General features: G+C 38.3%; 1 protein-coding gene across 2 annotated transcripts in view; it reads left to right on the top strand.

Moving 5' to 3' along the window:
* The window catches only part of KLHL1 (kelch like family member 1), a 481321-nt gene that overhangs the window by 441314 nt on the left and 24717 nt on the right, over positions 1-15290 (top strand). For both annotated transcript variants that reach the window (XM_043892336.1, XM_043892337.1), the window contains one exon: positions 15003-15215. In XM_043892336.1, coding sequence (XP_043748271.1) covers positions 15003-15215 — 213 coding nt within the window. The remainder of the gene's footprint in view (positions 1-15002; positions 15216-15290) is intronic.

Here is a 15290-nt window from a genome sequence, read left to right as displayed (position 1 = left end):
TGAAAATTGGCATATACTTAAGGCTGATTGACAGTTGCAAGTTATATAACAGCAGGCTCTGTCGCACATATCTTCCATAATTCAGTCTGTTATAATCAGATGTATGTTCAGTTCAGTTCAGATCAGTCACTCAGTCGTGTCTCACTCTTCATGACCCAATGGACCACAGCTCGCCAGGCCTTGCTGTCTATCACCAACTCCTAGAGTTTACTCAAACTCATCTCCATTGAGTCGGTGATGCCCTCCAACCATCTTATCCTCTGTTGTCCCCTTCTCCTACTGCCTTCAATCATTCCCAGCATCAGAGTTTTTTCAAATGAGTCAGTTTTTCACATGGGGTGGCCAAAGTATTGGAGTTTCAATGTCAGCATCAGTCCTTCCAATGAACACTGAGGATGGATCTCTTTTAGGATGGACTGGTTAGATCTCCTTGCAGTCCAAGGGACTCTCAAGTGTCTTCTCCAACACCACAGTTCAAAACCAACAATTCTTCAGTGCTCAGCTTTCTTTATAGTCCAACTCTCAAATCCATACATGACTACTGGAAAAACAATGGCCTTGACGAGACGGATGTTTGTTGGCCAAGTAATGTCTCTGCTTTTTAATATGCTGTCTAGGTTGGTCATAACTTTGCTTCCAAGGAGTAAGCATCTTTTAATTTCATGGCTGTAGTCACCAACTGCAATGATTTTGGAGCCCCCAAAAATAAAGTCAGCCACTGTTTCCACTGTTTCCCCATCTATTTGCCATGAAGTGATGGGACCAGATGCCATGATCTTAGTTTTCTAAATGTTGAGCTTTAAGCCAACTTTTTCACTCTCCTCTTTCACTTTCATCAAGAGGCTCTTTAGTTCTTCTTCACTTTCTGCCATAACGGTGGTATCATCTTCATATCTGAGGTTATTGATATTTCTCCTGGTAATCTTGATTCCAGCTTGTGCTTCCTCCAACCCAGTGTTTCTCATGATTTACTCTGCATATAAGTTAAATAAACAGAGTGACAATATATAGCCTTGATGTACTCCTTTTCCTATTTGTAAACAGTCTGTTGTTCCATGTCCAGTTCTAACTGATGCTTCTGACCTGCATACAGATTTCTCAAGAGGCAGGTCAGGTGGTCTGGTATTCCCATCTCTTTCAGAATTTTCCACAGTTTATTGTGATTCACACAGTCAAAGTCTTTGGCATAGTCAATAAAGCAGAAATAGATGTTTTTCCTAAACTGTCTTGCTTTTTCAATGTTCCAGTGGGTGTTGGCAATTTGATCTCTGGTTCTTCTGCCTTTTCTAAAGCCAGCTTGAACATCTGGAAGTTCACGGTTCATGTGCTGTTGAGGCCTGGCTTGAAGAATTTTGAACATTACTTGTCTAGCGTGTGAGATGCATGCAATTGTGCGGTAGTTTGAGCATTCTTTGGCACTGCCTTTCTTTGGGATTGGAATGAAAACTGAACTTTTTCAGTCCTGTGGCCACTGCTGAGTTTTCCATGTTTGCTGGCATATTGAGTGCAACACTTTCACAGCATCATCTTTTAGGATTTGAAATAGCTCAACTGGAATTCCATCACCTCCACTAGCTTTGTTCATAGTGATGCTTCCTAAGGCCCACTTGACTTCACACTCCAAGAGGTCTGGCTCTAGGTGAGTGATCACACCATCATGATTATCTGGATCATTAAGATCTTTTTTCTACAGTTCTTCTGTATTCTTGCCACCTCTTCTTAGTAACTTCTGCTTCTGTTAGATCCATACCATTTCTGTGCTATATTAAGCCCATCTTTGCATGAAATGTTCCCTTGATATCTCTAATGTTCTTGAAGAGATCTCCAGTCTTTCCCATTCTTTTGGTTTCCTTTATTTCTTTGCACTGATCACCTAGGAAGGCTTTCTTATCTCTCCTTTCTATTCTTTGGAACTCTGCATTCAAATGGGTATATCTTTTCTTTTCTCCTTTGCCTTTTACTTCTCTTCTTTCACAGCTATTTGTAAGACCTCCTCAGACAACCATTTTGTTTTTTTCATTTCTTTTTCTTGGGGATGGTCTTGATCACTGTCTCCTGTACAATGTCATGAACCTCCGTCCATAGTTCATCAGGCACTTTGTTTATCAGATCTAGTCCCTTAAATCAATTTCTCATTTCCACTGTATAATCATAAGGGATTTGCTTTAGGTCATACCTGAATGGTCTAATGGTTTTCCCTACTTTCTTCAATTTTAGGTGAATTTTGCAATAAAAGTTCACTATGTGAGCCCCAGTCAGCTCCTGGTCTTGTTTTTGCTGACTGTATAGAACTTCTCCATCTTTGGCTGCAAAGAATATAGTCAATCTGATTTTGGTGTTGGCCATCTGATGATGTCCATTTGTAGAGATGTCTGTATGTATAGAATATTTATGAATCCTTAACCAAATCCCATTTGCCTATGGTTACTTGAGGAAGACCCTGTGATTAGTTTGCATCCACTGTGTGCCTAGGGCACATGTGCAGTAGCTAGAAAAGTCTCTGTTATTTTTGTAGCATATCTGTGAGCTCTCCTGGACATGTCTGGGATGGGATTTTGATATCAGCTTGCATTGTTTTCAGATAGGCCACCCCCCTTTCTCATGCTTAACTTCCTACCTAACAGGAAAGTGTTATACCCTTAAAGGTCAGAGCCTTGAGAGTGGGTTATCCTGTATATTTCAGGCTCTGGGTAACACTCTGAACTCAAAGCAAAAGTCATAGCATGCAAAGGTTAAAGTAAAATAAACAGATTTAATACGGAGTCAGATTCATTTTTCCCTATTAGAAGCAGTTTGTATTAAAATTATATTATCTTAGATTCACACATTAAAAAAAAATAGCTTGTTTTCTAGGTCTTACTGAGGGCTGTTAATAGGTTTAGGAGTTTTGTGAATCGCCTCTGGAAGAAATAATTTCTAAGCTGGGATGTGATTGACTTATCAGATTGGCAGAAAGTGAGGAAGTATTGCAATGAGAAGGAACAAGCTGTGTCCAGTTCCTGAGTGTGAAATGCAGACAAAAGGAGGAAAATTTAGGTTTAACTGGAATGTAATGAGAAAGAGAGGTCCCCCAAAACTGGAGAAGATGTCAGCCTCCATGTCATGTGGCCACTTGGCCATGGTAAAAATATTATAAAATGTTTAAAAAGGGCAGTAATGTGATTGTATTTAAATTTTATAACAATCACTCTGGCTGAAGTATCATTTATAAAATTATTAGAATCTCATAACAGAAGTAGACTGACTAAGATGTATTCCAGTGGCTCAAAGTGATTATTTGATAAATCATGCCTCAGAATTAAGATGTATAGCAATAGAATGTTACCAATCATGGTGCTTGGCCTCATAATCAATAGAAATTGATAAGAGGCCAGGCAAGAAATTCAGGCAAGGCTTTACTGAGGCTCCTGCTGCAGAAATAGGGATCAAAAACTAGATATTCCCTTGCTTGCTCCCTGAGTTGGGGTAAGATGCTTCCTACTATGGGGTAGAGGTGAGTCCAGGGTTGGGTTGGAGAGATAGGTGGTCTGCCCACTCTTGGTGGTGCTGTAGCAGAGTGCATGTGCAGTACCTTGCTTTTGCTCCCAACATCTTATTTTTTTTAGATTTTGGTCTTTTTGTATCTTCTTGTTAATAGTTTGCCCCCAATGGGCATGCTATTTTTAGTCCCTTAGAGTTTCTTTGTGTTTTGTTGCTGGAAGAGATGTTCATCCAGGTGCAAGCACTGCAGTAAATAAAGGATCCCAGGTCCCAGCCTGTTTTTCAAGCACTGTAGCAAGGGTCTCAAGTCCCAGCCTGTCTCAAGACAGTTCATCTTGGTTCCCTATTTGAGCATCATTTCAGTTCAGTTCAGTCGCTCAGTCGTGTCCGACTCTTTGCGACCCCATGAACAGCAGCACGCCAGGCCTCCCTGTCCATCACCAACTCCCGGAGTTTACTCAGACTCATGTCCATAGCCACTGCCAAACTCCTCAATCTGGAATAAAGTGGTTTCATGAAATAGACCTCTTCTTCCTTCTTCTGTTTTCACTCTTAAACTTCTGCCTTAGAAACACCCTATATCACAGGCATAATGAGCTGCTTGATTGTTCACACTCTTTTGCCTTTCAAATACTCATTTCTCTGCCTCAACTTCCCTTCCATATTTTCCTTAATAATTTGTGACTGTCTACTCTCCACTTAGTTTCTTTCCTCAGAGTTTCATCTGGTCATTGGATACATTTGGAAATTCTCTAGATTGATAGCCTGTCACAACTTTAGATCTCTCTATGCATTAAGTTCCATGTGCCAAGACTGGTACTAACAGGATTCAGTTTATTGTATTTGAAAACAATAGTGTAAGAAATCATTAAAAATATGTTAAAATGTACCCTTACCTAAATAAAACCTAAATGAGATCATTTATAACAGCTCCATCATCCAAAACAAAATTTAATCTACACCTTGTCCATGAACCCTTTTAAAATCCACTCATTTAAAATTAACCTTTCCAGTTTTTGTGTTCCTAAGACACATGATTGATACTTTTCTCTGCAATTTGTCAATATCTTATTTCAGGAACTTAAACAGGTGCCTTTTCTTTGACAAGCTCCATTTGTAAATCTTTCTTTCTCAAGAATTAAAAAATGAGTGCTTTGCTTTATTCATTAAAAATTACAAATACATACTTGCTATGATGGCATATCAAAGAAAATAAATCGAACCCACCCTCAGAGAACTTACATTTATTAATATGGGGAATAAGAAATAGAAGTAGAAAGAAATTTAGAATTGTGATAGGCATAGAGTGAGATTTGGCAAGAAAACGTTGAGGGATTAAAATTGAAGTGACTGTTTGTACCAGCTTTTGGGTTAGTAAACTCTATCAGGCTGTGGGATGTAGCTCATAAACCTAAATTAATGTCTGTGTTTATAATCTTCAGAGATTTTTTTTAAAGAAAGTATAGGCACTTTCTAATAAAATTAAGTAAGTGTTCTGTCTTACCTTAGTCATCTGCTATAATAACAATAAGTCTGTTATGTTTGGGGCAATGAATTGTGCTCAGGAACTGAGATTGTCTTTGCCAATATTTTAAACACAAGATCCCTGTAGGAAGTTCACAAATGGATAGCATACAGGGTGATATATCTTAATAAGCTAATATATAAATAACAAATCCACGTTAGATTAAATATACCATTGTTTCAGGCAAGGGGAGAAGATAAAAATGCAATTCAAATTTAGTTGAAATATATTCTTTCTGAGTTTTGGTTTCTGGAAGAGGTAGTTTTGCCAACCAACAACTAATGCCCAGTGGGGCAGTTTTGCCAACCAAGAGCTAATGCCCAGTGGCCAGTGAAAAACTGAAAGTTCCTCAGTTGCTAGAGCACGTTGCAGGGAACCCTGATGGTGTTTGTACTGAAGGGCGGGCTGATATTCCTGGGGTTCTTGCCTGACTTTTCACTGCTGCTGATAAAATAGTCACCTTTATTGTGACAGAAATTAATGCTCAAGGTCTTTGGAGAGCTAGATTGGCTTGGTTCAGGAGGAAACTCTGGGGTAACTCTCACAGACTCTGTATTTATAGTCTAAATGTTCCCTCTGCTGTAGTTGCTTGTCCACCAGTTTTTATTGAAAAAATCCCCAGCTAAGGCTCCTCCGCAGCTGAGCTACTGTTTACAATCAAAGCAGATGAGATGATGACATCCAGACACAACTTACTTCATCCATGTATCAAAATAACTTTTCTTCTAAAAACAACTTTGCTTTTTGGTGATGAACAAATAGATTTGAAATTATAGCAAACCAAATCACAACAAAGTCTGAGACTGAGTTTGCCACACATACCAACATTTGGCAACATTACCAACCAGGGTTCTTGGCCTTCCACAAGTAATAGAAATTGATTAGCAGCCAGACAAAAAATTCAGTCAAGGCTTTATTGAGGCTCCTGCTGCAGCAGTGGGGAACAAGAATAAACAATAAATTCCCTTGCTGGCTTGGTCCCAGTGGGGGGCAAGCTCTCTCCTTATACAGAGTGACGGTAGGGCTAAGTCCAGGGGATGGGCCAGAGGGGCAACTTAGGTGTTTTGCCCACCCCTGAGGCAAAGTTTTGGGCAGGGGGCATGCACAGTACCCTGCTTTTCTCCAGGCTCTTCAAAAGTGGCAGTTAGGTTGTTTTGTATCTTCTGTCCAGAATTTGTCCTAACTGTGCATGGGTGCAGTTATTTTTAGTCCCACAGAGTATCTCTGCATTTTGTTACTCAAGCTATATCCAGGTGCAGGCGCTGCCACATTGCAGCAAAGCGTCCCAGATTCTAGGCCTGTCTCAAGTGGGAATAAAAGCAGTCATGCAGCCTATTGTGTAAGCTTACTGAAATCCCTCTCACTGTTTTGTCAGACACTCCTCAAGAACCTCTCATGGAAATTACTCACTGAAAGGCACATGCAAGAGTATTCTGGTAGCAGGTATGACAAGCCTGGGGTCAGATGAAAGAGTTCTCCATCAACTGAAAAACAAAAGACCGAACAAAGTTCTGGATCTAGAGTTATTTCTAAGGTGTTATATATACCACAATTTCTATAACCATCCCTCAAGTTATGTATGTATCATTGAGTTATGATAAAGTATGTGTGTGTGCATTAGTCTCTCAGTCATGTCTGACTTTGCCACCTCATGAACTGTAGCTTGCCAGGCTCCACTGTCCATGAGATTCTCCATATAAGAATACTGGACTGGGTTGCCATTCCCTTCTCCAGGGTACCTTCCCAACCCAGGGATCGAACCTGGGTCTGTCATAATGCAGGGCAGATTGTTTATCATCTGAGCCACCAGGGAAGTCAGTGATAAAATATGCCACATATTAAATAACTTTCCCTAGGATATAGATTATAAATAACAGATTTCTGGGGAAAAGACAAAATGGGATCAAAAAAGACTTGCTAGTGGAGATGTACCTGAACTGATTAATGAGAGAAAAATGAACAGTAACCCACCTTATATAATAACAAAGTACCTAAGGCAGAATCCACAATGGCACAGAGGGCTGGAATGGATCTAGTGCTATGACAGAAGCTTCTCATTGCCTCTTAATACTCATTCACTCCTTTTTATATGATAGAATGCACAGCACTGCTAGCTAGGCAGGAGACCACCTAAAATAAAGACAAATTTTCCCAGCACCTGATCAATCAGATATTGTCATGTAGCTAATTTCTGGCCAACAGGAGATAAAAAGTGAGTTGTGCAACTTAAAAGATGAAAAGGGAAAGGATTATGTTCCTTCTTCCACTTCTCCTCTATCTTTCTGTTTGAACTATTGTTGTGATAGTTAGAACTCCACCATCAGGACCAGAGGAATTGTAGAAAATTCTCCACGAAGCTTTAATATTGTTACACATTTTCAAGGCAAAAAAATATATATATTGACAACTTTTTTTTCAACATCTTTTCAAGGTTATTTTTAAATGGAATAGCTTTGGAAGATAGCAATGTCTTTTTGAGGGACAGAGAGCAGATTTGTTCCTTGACTGAAATAATAAATGCAATATTGCCCTTCAGAGCAACCAGTTTGCCGGCAGTCCCTTTAAAGATGATAATTAAAAACTCCAGATGTGAAAAAAAAGACCTCCAAGTAAACAGCATTCACCTGAACCTCTGCACCACCCTGGTGGGACAAGGGGGCACTGGGAAAATTCACATTAACAGGGAGCTCATCCTGCCTGTTGTGCGTGAGAAATTATGTCATTTCTCGCTGGTCCCATAATCTTGTGCCTTTTACCAACATTTATGATACCGAAGTAGGCTAATCTGTTAACTTTCAGGTAGGGTAAAATTTCAGACTTTTCACAATTCTTGATAAAGGGTCTATCCTGGCTTCCCCAGTGGCTCAGTCAATAAAGAAACTGCCTGCAATGCAGGTGACCCGGGTTCTGTCCCTGGGTCAGGAAGATCCCCTAGAGAAGGGAATGGCAACCCACTCCAGTATTCTTGCTTGGAGAATTCCATGGACAGAGGAGCCTGGTGGGCTACAGTCCTTGGGGTGGCAAGAGTCACACACAACTTAGCACATAAGTCATCTTACAGATGATAGATTGAAAGTTGGAAGCAGCCTGGATCTCAACATATCTGCAAACCCTCTTTACGTTTGAGCCCATATCTTTAAATAATGCAGAATTTATTTCCTCCAACTGCCATACTGTATGGACTAGCATACCCCAAAGGCATTGCAGGTTTGATTCCAGACCACTGCAATAAAGTGTATATTGCTATAAATGGAGCCACACATTTTTTGTTGTTGCTGTTTCCCAGTGCATATGAGAGTTATATTTATGCTATTGTTGTTCAGTCGCTGTCGTGTCTGACTCTTTGCAATTCCATGAACTGTAGCACACCAGGTCTCCCTATCCCACACCATCTCCCAGAGTTCACCCAAGTTCATGACCATTGAGTCAGTGATGCTATCCAACCATCTCATCCTTTGCCACCTTCTTCTCTTTTTGCCTTCAATCTTTCCTATCATTAGGGTCTTTTCCAGTGAGTCGGTTCTTCGCATCAGGTAGCCAAAGTATTGGAGCTTCAGCTTCAGCATCAGTCCTTCCAATGTGTATTCAGGGTTCATTTCCCTTATGATTGACTGGTTGGAGCTCCTTGCTGTCCAAAGGACTCTTGAATCTTCTCCAGAACTACGGTTCAAAAGCATCAATTCTTCGGCAGTCAGCCTTCTTTATGGTACAACTCTCACATCAGAACCTCACCACTGGAAAAACCATAACTTTGACTACATAGGCCTTTGTCAGCAAATTTATACTAAACCATAGTTTATTAAGTTTGAAATGGCATTATGTCTTTACAAACAATCTACACACCTTAATTTAAAAAAATACTTTATTATTTAACAATGAAGAATTGACATAGAACTTTGTTTTATAAAAAAATGCAATATCTGCAAAATGCGATAAGGTGGAGCACAATCAAAAGCAATAAATGCATAAATCATACATAAAATGACATATGTCTGTACTAGAATTTAAAATATATGGCACTGAGATGGGCACCTGGCAACTAGATCTCAAAATAGGAAGACCTGTTTACTAAACTTTATGTAAAAGTTTTCTGTAAGCTGAATAAACACATAATTTAGGGAAAATGGTATGAGAGATTCATTCATTCTCAGCAAAATTCTAGAAGAGTTTACTTAAGGCTATTTTTGACCTCCTGCCAATTTTTGCATGCAAGGAGGGACATACTGATCAATATTCACAGCAAACTGATCTATGATACTAATGTCTCCTGAGAATGCTAATTTTTTGTCCTTATTGTCTCTGAATGAAATTCCAACTCCATTGCACAGTATACAAGGCTCCTCATTTTCAGTCAGTCCTTTTCATTCCACCAGCCATCTCTCCTTTCCCCTCGTTTACTAGCATCCGTTCCATCAATATGACATACTTGCCACTCTCTATTTATCATGTGCTATGACCTTTCATGTCCCTTGTCTTTACACATAATGCTTTCCCTGTATGTAACACTTTTCCCTATTTCTTATCTTACAAATTTCTACTCACTGTTCAACTCTAAGTTAAAAATGTCATGTTTCCTTTCTTGCCATGAAACTGTCAGCTGTCACTTCGTATGTTGTCAGCGCCTTTACTTCTAGTATCAGATTCTTCTCTGCTCTTCATATCCTCAACATCTAAGTTGTCATTGTACTGAACAAAATAGGGAACCATTCTGAACTATGATTAAATAGATTGTCAGAGGAGATCCGAGAAGATAACCTTGGATAATTGCTCATGAATCTTTATGTGTGCATTACACTTTTTTTTCTAACTGCAAAATCTTTTCAAGTATTGAAATACATCTGTTGGTTTTAATAAAGATTCCAATAAAGCAGCCCAAAATGACACTATTATCTTTTCTATACAATTTTCTTATTTATTTTTCAAATATTTTTTAAGGAAAAAATGTAGTACATTTATTCTTTTCCAGCAGTTTTGCCCTAGCATTAATAATTTATATTGCATTATCAAAACTAAAGTAATTTTATTGTTAATCTGTGGACTACATAATACTATAAAGAACATTAAAATGGACATTTACCAAGTGAAGTAAAATACTGATGACGTAGGTTAGACTTTAGTAAATTATAAAATAACAGCTGAAAGAAAGTGAAAGTGAAGTCGCTAGGTCATGTCCGACTCTTTGCCACACCGTGGACGGTAGCCCACCAGGCTCCACCGTCCATGGGATTCTCCAGGCAATAATACTGCAGTGGGTTGCCATTTCCTTCTCCAGGGGATCTTCCCAACCCAGGAATCAAACCGAGGTCTCCGGCATTGCAGGCAGACGCTTTAACCTCTGAGCCACCAGGGAAGCCCAAAATAACAACTGCTGCTGCTAAGTCGCTTCAGTCGTGTCCGACTCTGTGCGACCCCATAGACGGCAGCCCACCAGGCTCCGCCGTCCCTGGGATTCTCCAGGCAAGAACACTGGAGTGGGTTGCCATTTCCTTCTCCAATGCATGAAAGTGAAAAGTGAAAGTGAAGTCGCTCAGTCGTGTCCGACTCTTCGCGACCCCATGGACTGCAGCCCACCAGGCTCCTCCGTCCACGGGATTTTCCAGTCAAGAGTACTGGAGTGGGGTGTCATTGCCTTCTCCGAAATAACAGCTACTATGTATCAAATATTTATTTCACAGAAGTTGTCAAATATTATGTCATTTTTATTGAAGTGTTACATAAATGTATTCTGTACAGACCCTGTGTTACTGAGTTTTATTAGGAGAGGGTTCATACAAAAGATAGAGAGATTGAATGAATAGTGGCTTATAGCATACATGATTATGCTAAAAAGTCAATGATGCTATAACTTGTGAACTTTAAGTTACATTTTATTTCCAAATACAAGGTTATGCTAATAGGCTCTATATTTGATTTCTATAATGTGATCAATATGCTTAATTATCATTATTTTCATATGAGCTTCCCTGGTGGCTTAGTGGTAAAGAACCTGTCTTCCAATGCAGGAGAGGCAGGCTTGATCCCTTGCTCAGGAAGATCCCCTGGAGAAGGAAATGGCAACCCACTCCAGTATTTTTGCCTGGGAAATCCCAAGGTCAGAGGAGCCTACCAGGCAAGAAACCATGGGGTCACAAGAGTTGGACACAAAATAATGACTAAGCAGCAACATTTTCATACACATTTAGCTATATATTTGTATATGTTCACATTCTTTGATAATGTCAAAATTATGACAAATTATTGCATAGAATGATTTTATTAATCATATGAGCAATACTGGATTCAGATAAATCAATATTATAATTTGTTACTATAATGTGTATAAATAAATAAATAAATAGAGTAGCTTGAAGTCAATTATTACATTAAAACACTAGAAAAGAAAAAAGTGGGAAACTTTTCTTACATATAAACTATGTACCAAGGACTATACTAGGTGCCCTTCATGAAGACACTTAGCAATAAATAAAATCTCTGCAAAAGCAATATTTAATCAAGTTTTAATAATAATACCTCAATATTACAGCATACTTATATTGAGTTAGATCTTCAATTTAAATAAAACAGAAATACAGTTCAGATTTTGTTCAGTAAAGTTTTACTGATACAGTTCAGTAAAGCATTTGATATGATAAAAACTTCCGAGTGAATACTTATTTCACTTCTGGGTGCTTTTGCTAGCTAAATTGTCCAACACTTGTCCTTTAAATTGCCCCTATTTTTTCGTTTGTTTGTTTGTTTTGATGTTTTAAGGCCTATCTAGCAGGGCTGTGCTCATTTATTTTATTTATTTATTTTTTTCTTCCCATTTATTTTTATTTGTTGGAGGCTAATTACTTTACAATGTTGTAGTGGTTTTTGCCACACATTGACATGAATCAGCCTTGCAGAAAACTAAGATCATGGCACCTGGTCCCATCACTTCATGACAAGTAGATGGGGAAACAGTGGAAACACTGAACTTTTATTTTGGGGGCATATGGACTGCAGCACTTTCACAGCCTCATCAAGTTCCATCTAGTCAAGGCTATGGTTTTTTCCGTAGTCATGTATGGATGTGAAAGTTGGACCATAAAGAAAGCTGAGCACTGAAGAATTGACGCCTTTGAACTGTGGTGTTGGAGAAGACTCTTGAGAGTCCCTTGGACAGCAAGGTGATCCAACCAGTCCATCCTAAAGGAAATGAGTCCCGAATATTCATTGGAAGGACTGATGCTGAAGCTGAAACTCCAATACTTTGGCCACCTGATGCAAAGAACTGACTCATTAGAAAAGACCCTGATGCTGGGAAAGATTGAAGGCAGGAGGAGAAGGGGACGACAGAGGATGAGATGTTGGATGGTATCACTGACTCAATGAACATGAGTTTGAGTAAACTCTAGGAGTTGGTAATGGATAGGGAGGCCTGGCATGCTGCAGTCCATGGGGTCGCAAAGAGTCGGACACAATTGAGCGACTGAACTGAAATATAAAAATATATTTTTTAAAAAAGCAGAGACCACTTTGGTGGCAAAGGTCTGTTTAGTAAGCTATGGTTTTTCCAGTAGTCATGTACGAATGTCACAGTTGAACCAGGAAGAAGGCGGAGCACCAAAGAACTGAGTCTGATGCTTGGAAAGATTGAAGGCAAGAGGAGAAGGGGATGACAGAGGATGAGATGTGCGATGACATCACTGAATCAATGGACATGAGTTTGAGCAAACTCTGGAAGATGGTAAAGGACAGGGAAGCCTGGCATGCTACAGTCCATAGGGTGAAAAAGAGTGAGACATGACTTGGTGACTGAACAGCAACAAAAATATTGCTATAGTGGATATTCCGTAGTTAATCTTTGTACAACTCTGAGGGCTTTTGGGTATAAATTCCTAGAAATGAAATTGCTCTGTCAAAGACTAATCAGATTTTTACATCTAAGTTCATCAGGGATAAGAATTTATGTTTTTCTTTTCTTGTAATATCTTTGTCAACTTTTCATATCAAGGTTATCCTGGCCTCATAAAATAAGTTGGAAAGTGTTCCTTCCTCTGTATTTTGAAAGAATTTGTGTAGGATTGTTATTTTTTTTCTTCCTTAAATAAATATTTGATAGAATTCACCAGTGGAAAAAAAATAAAATAAATTGCCCCTATTGATTAATTTCAACATATTGCAAGACTGAGAGCTGCCAGACAACTTTTGAGTAATCAAGCAAAGAGACATTACATCCATAAAGAGAACACTTGGACAATCAAAAACATTTCATCATGGCCGGCATTAAGAGAAGCATAAAGATCTTCTAAAAGTTCTCCAGGATTTAAAATCAGTCTAAACATCACATTTTAGACTTAGAAAGGATGCTAGAGGATGAATTTTTAAATCTATGACCTAAAACTATTTTATAGACTAAGTAATGTCTTTTTATGCATTTGCTTTATTAGAAACTGCAAAGTACAGAATTGAGTCTATTTACCAATATTATTCATAATGTTAACTAGTAAAGCAAATATTTCATGACATCTAATCTTATTTAAACATAATCAAGCCACAACACTTTTCTACTCAAAATCTTCTGATGGCCTTCCTGTAGGGTCAATGACTACATTTGTTTTACAGAATAGACAAAATCTAAACATCTGTGTGATGTCCCTGTACCTGAACGCATCAGCTCATCTGCCACCCTGCCCATAATCTCTGCTCCTGCTTCTCTGGCCTCTGCTGCCCTTGAAACTTTGTACTCATCTGTTTGAACGTGAAAGTGTTAGTCATTCAGTCATGTTCTACTCTTTATGACAACATGGGCTGCCAGCCTCCCCTGTTTAGCTGGCTTCGAATTTTCTCCTCCTAGAAGTTCCTGCACTCACCTCCAACCACTATCATTCTCATGAAATTCTTGGACAAACTTCATCTTCCCAGTGAGACCTTTTCTGGTGTTTAAAATTGGGACCACATTTCAACTGTAATTGCTATTTACAGTTCTAACTCCATATTCCCACCAACTTCACTCCTGATCCCACTCCCAGCTCTATGTCAACAGCGTGTATTCTGGCTGTACACCCTCGAGTAGAATTGAGTGCAGGGAATTTTCTTCTAGTTTTCTTCATTGATACATTCACAAAATTTGGATGGTATGTGACATATACTAGGCCTTCAAAATTATGTGCTGAATAAATGGGTAAATAAATAAGTACAACTCTGTATCTTAATGTGATACAATCTTCATGACTAGGATCAAATAAGCAAAAAGTGTTTTTATTAGGAATAGGTGATGTATTTCTACTTCTGTATTTATGAATGTATTTTAAGTAAAATTTATGCTGTAATATTTATTTTCCTGGGTTCTGATCATAACTCTCAGTAATAAAATAGCAAAATAAGTGCATCAAGTAAATTTCAGCAATATTTACTCAGGCTAATATTGTTGTACTCTTTTTTCCTATAACATTTTGTCTATCCAGATAACACATTAGCTATAGTATAAACACTGATTAAGATAGTATGACAATGTGTATAGATTATTTCATTTATTTAGTGTTCTAAACTATGAATACAGGGCACAAGAAATAAGTATGATATACATACTGGAAAAATCAATTGCTGAACAATAAGAAAAATAATTGATTTTTTTCTGATTATCCTCATTTTCAAGAAAAATTAAAGATAAATATATCTTATTATTTTTAAAATAGACATTTCTTGATATTTATTAAAATAATACACTAAGATTATTTAATTATATCTGTAAAAAGAGTTTTAATCTAATATTCTAAAAATAGTAGAGGTTAGAAAACTATAGTAATTTTAATTTCATCTAGTGTATAGTATATTAGAATCATAGGAACTCCAGGTGTAGAAAATTAGTTATAGAGTACCTTTAACAAAAATTTCCATGCGAAGTAACATTTTTTTAACACACTGGAGGCTCAGGTTGTGATTGAAAATTTATTTTTCAAGGAATTTTCCTTTCCTCCATTTGTCGTATAGACTGAAATACTAAATCATGTGTTCTCAATTGTGTTTTTAGGTTGTATTCAGTTGGTGGTCGTGATGGAAGCTCCTGTTTGAGTTCAATGGAATATTATGATCCTCACACAAATAAGTGGAATATGTGTGCTCCAATGTGTAAGCGGAGAGGAGGTGTTGGAGTGGCCACGTGCGATGGTTTCCTTTATGCGGTAGGAGGTCATGATGCTCCTGCTTCAAACCACTGTTCTCGGCTACTAGACTATGTAGAAAGGTGAGAACCCAATACGTGGTTAAAATGAAAGACAGGATGTGAATTACATTGATACCTAATGCAAGTGACCATATC

The sequence above is a fragment of the Cervus elaphus genome, chromosome 30, assembly GCF_910594005.1.
Source record: "Cervus elaphus chromosome 30, mCerEla1.1, whole genome shotgun sequence".
Taxonomy (NCBI): domain Eukaryota; kingdom Metazoa; phylum Chordata; class Mammalia; order Artiodactyla; family Cervidae; genus Cervus; species Cervus elaphus.
Note: the sequence above shows the minus strand (reverse complement) of the source record. Positions and strands in the feature narration are given on the sequence as shown.